Source organism: Lactuca serriola, chromosome 9, assembly GCF_051521515.1.
Source record: "Lactuca serriola cultivar US96UC23 chromosome 9, Lser_US96UC23_V15, whole genome shotgun sequence".
Lineage (NCBI taxonomy): Eukaryota > Viridiplantae > Streptophyta > Magnoliopsida > Asterales > Asteraceae > Lactuca > Lactuca serriola.
Window position 1 is genome coordinate 27243696 of NC_136416.1, and position 1838 is coordinate 27245533.

The following is a 1838-nucleotide window of genomic DNA, read 5'->3' on the forward strand; positions in this document are numbered from 1 at the left end:
CTGTACTAGCCAAGGATCTCAATGGGAACCAACATCCCATATACTATGTAAGTAAGAGTCTCATGGATCCTGAGACCAGGCACTCTCACCTCGAAAAACTCATACTTGCATTTGTAACAACTTCTACTAAATTAAGACATTATTTTGAAACACACCCTATAATTGTAAGAACTAACTATCCAATTAAGAATGTTATGAGAAAACCATAAATGTTAGGAAGAATGGTGAAATGGTCTGTAAAGCTAAGCAAGTATGACATAAAGTACGAACCAAGATTCGCCATACAGTCCCAAGCATTGGCAGATTTTGTGGTTGACTTTAGTGATGATCTAAGAGTTGAAGTCAAAATAGAAGCCAAGCAAATTCTAGAAAAGGAAAACATGGGAAGATGGAGATTGTTCACAGATGGAGCATCGAACCAAAAAGGAACTGGCTTAGGGATCATAGTAAAATTGCCACAAGGGGACATCCTAAACCAGGAAATTAGTTGTGAATTCAGTGCAGCCAACAATGAAACAGAATATGAGGCGCTAATAATGGGACTACAATTAGCCAAGGATCTTCGAATCAAGGATCTTCAGGTATTCGTCGATTCTTTACTACTAACTAACCATTTTAATGGATCCTATGTAGTAAAAGGAGAAAAGATAGCTCTATATCTCCAAATCCTCAAAAACATGGCCTTAGAATTTGAAACATTCAGCCTAAACAGGTTCCTAGAGAAGACAATGTTGAGGCAGATGCTCTAGTCAATCTAGGATCCTCCTTGAGGATCCCATCCCAGTAATCCACATATTAGTCTCGACAATCGAGGATCCCTCCAAGAAACTTAAATACTCTCATGACCATCGAGGATCTACTGACATCGCCGCGATCAAAGATCCTGACTCAACAATCCCACGTCAGGATTCCAACATCCAAGATCCGTCCCCGACTTTAGGATCCTGGATCCAACCTATCATAGAGTATCTCCAGAATGGCACGATCCCTAAGGAAGAAAAAACCGAAAGAACATTCAAAACAAGGATCTCAAGGTTTGTTTTAATCCAATGTAAGTTGTATAAAAAATTTATGGCATGACCATACCTCAGGTGTTTAGAAGATCACGAAGTTGCTGAGGTCCTCAAGGACATCCACGAAGGGGACTGCAGCAACCACACTGGGGGAAGATCCTTATGTTTCAAATCATTAAGAAGAAGATAGCTACGAGCCAAACTCCTTACTCATTAGTGTTTGGAACAAAAGCAATGATCCCCACCAAAGTAGTGATCCCCACATAATGATATTTACTCCAAAACCAAGAAAACAACAGTAGGAGCCTGGCCTAGGATCTCGACACCATAGATGAACTTAGGGATCTCGCCAAGATCCGTATTGTTTCTCATCAACAAAGGATCACCAGAGTACGAAATAAAAACATCAGGATCATGAGATTCCAAGTAGGAGACTTGGTACTAAGAAAAACTTTCCAAAATACTAAGGATCCTAGTGCAGGAAAACTGGCTCCTAAATGGGAAGGACGATACCTCATAGACGCTGAAGCATGTAAAGGAACATATTGCTTAGCCACCTTAGATGGAGATGTCTTACCAAGATCCTAGAATGCGATTCACCTCAAAGCTTATTTTATGTAGGTAAGATCAGTCATTTCTTGATACGCTAAAGGTACGCATGCTATTTACCCTTTATCCTTCGCTTTTCATTATTCGTTTTCTTTAAATACCGTTACTGACTTAATCATCGGAGGGGCGTTAGCCAGGCTAACACCCGCCCCTAGATAACGTTTGTTGTATGCAGAGACTCAAGATCTTGCCACTCAAGGATCCTCGCATTTAAGG

At 40.5% G+C, this 1838-nt stretch overlaps 1 protein-coding gene across 1 annotated transcript; it reads left to right on the forward strand.

Moving 5' to 3' along the window:
• Nucleotides 1-221: 221 nt before the first annotated feature.
• On the forward strand, nt 222-749 carry LOC145075465 (uncharacterized). Its single transcript, XM_079021705.1, has one exon. It carries the CDS (start codon nt 222-224, stop codon nt 747-749), a length of 528 nt encoding a protein of 175 aa, XP_078877831.1.
• The last annotated feature ends 1089 nt before the right edge of the window (nt 750-1838 follow it).

Coding starts and splice junctions, on each gene's coding strand:
- LOC145075465 (XM_079021705.1), top strand. CDS start 222: ATGGTGAAATGGTCTGTAAAGCTAAGCAAGTATGACATAAAGTACGAA.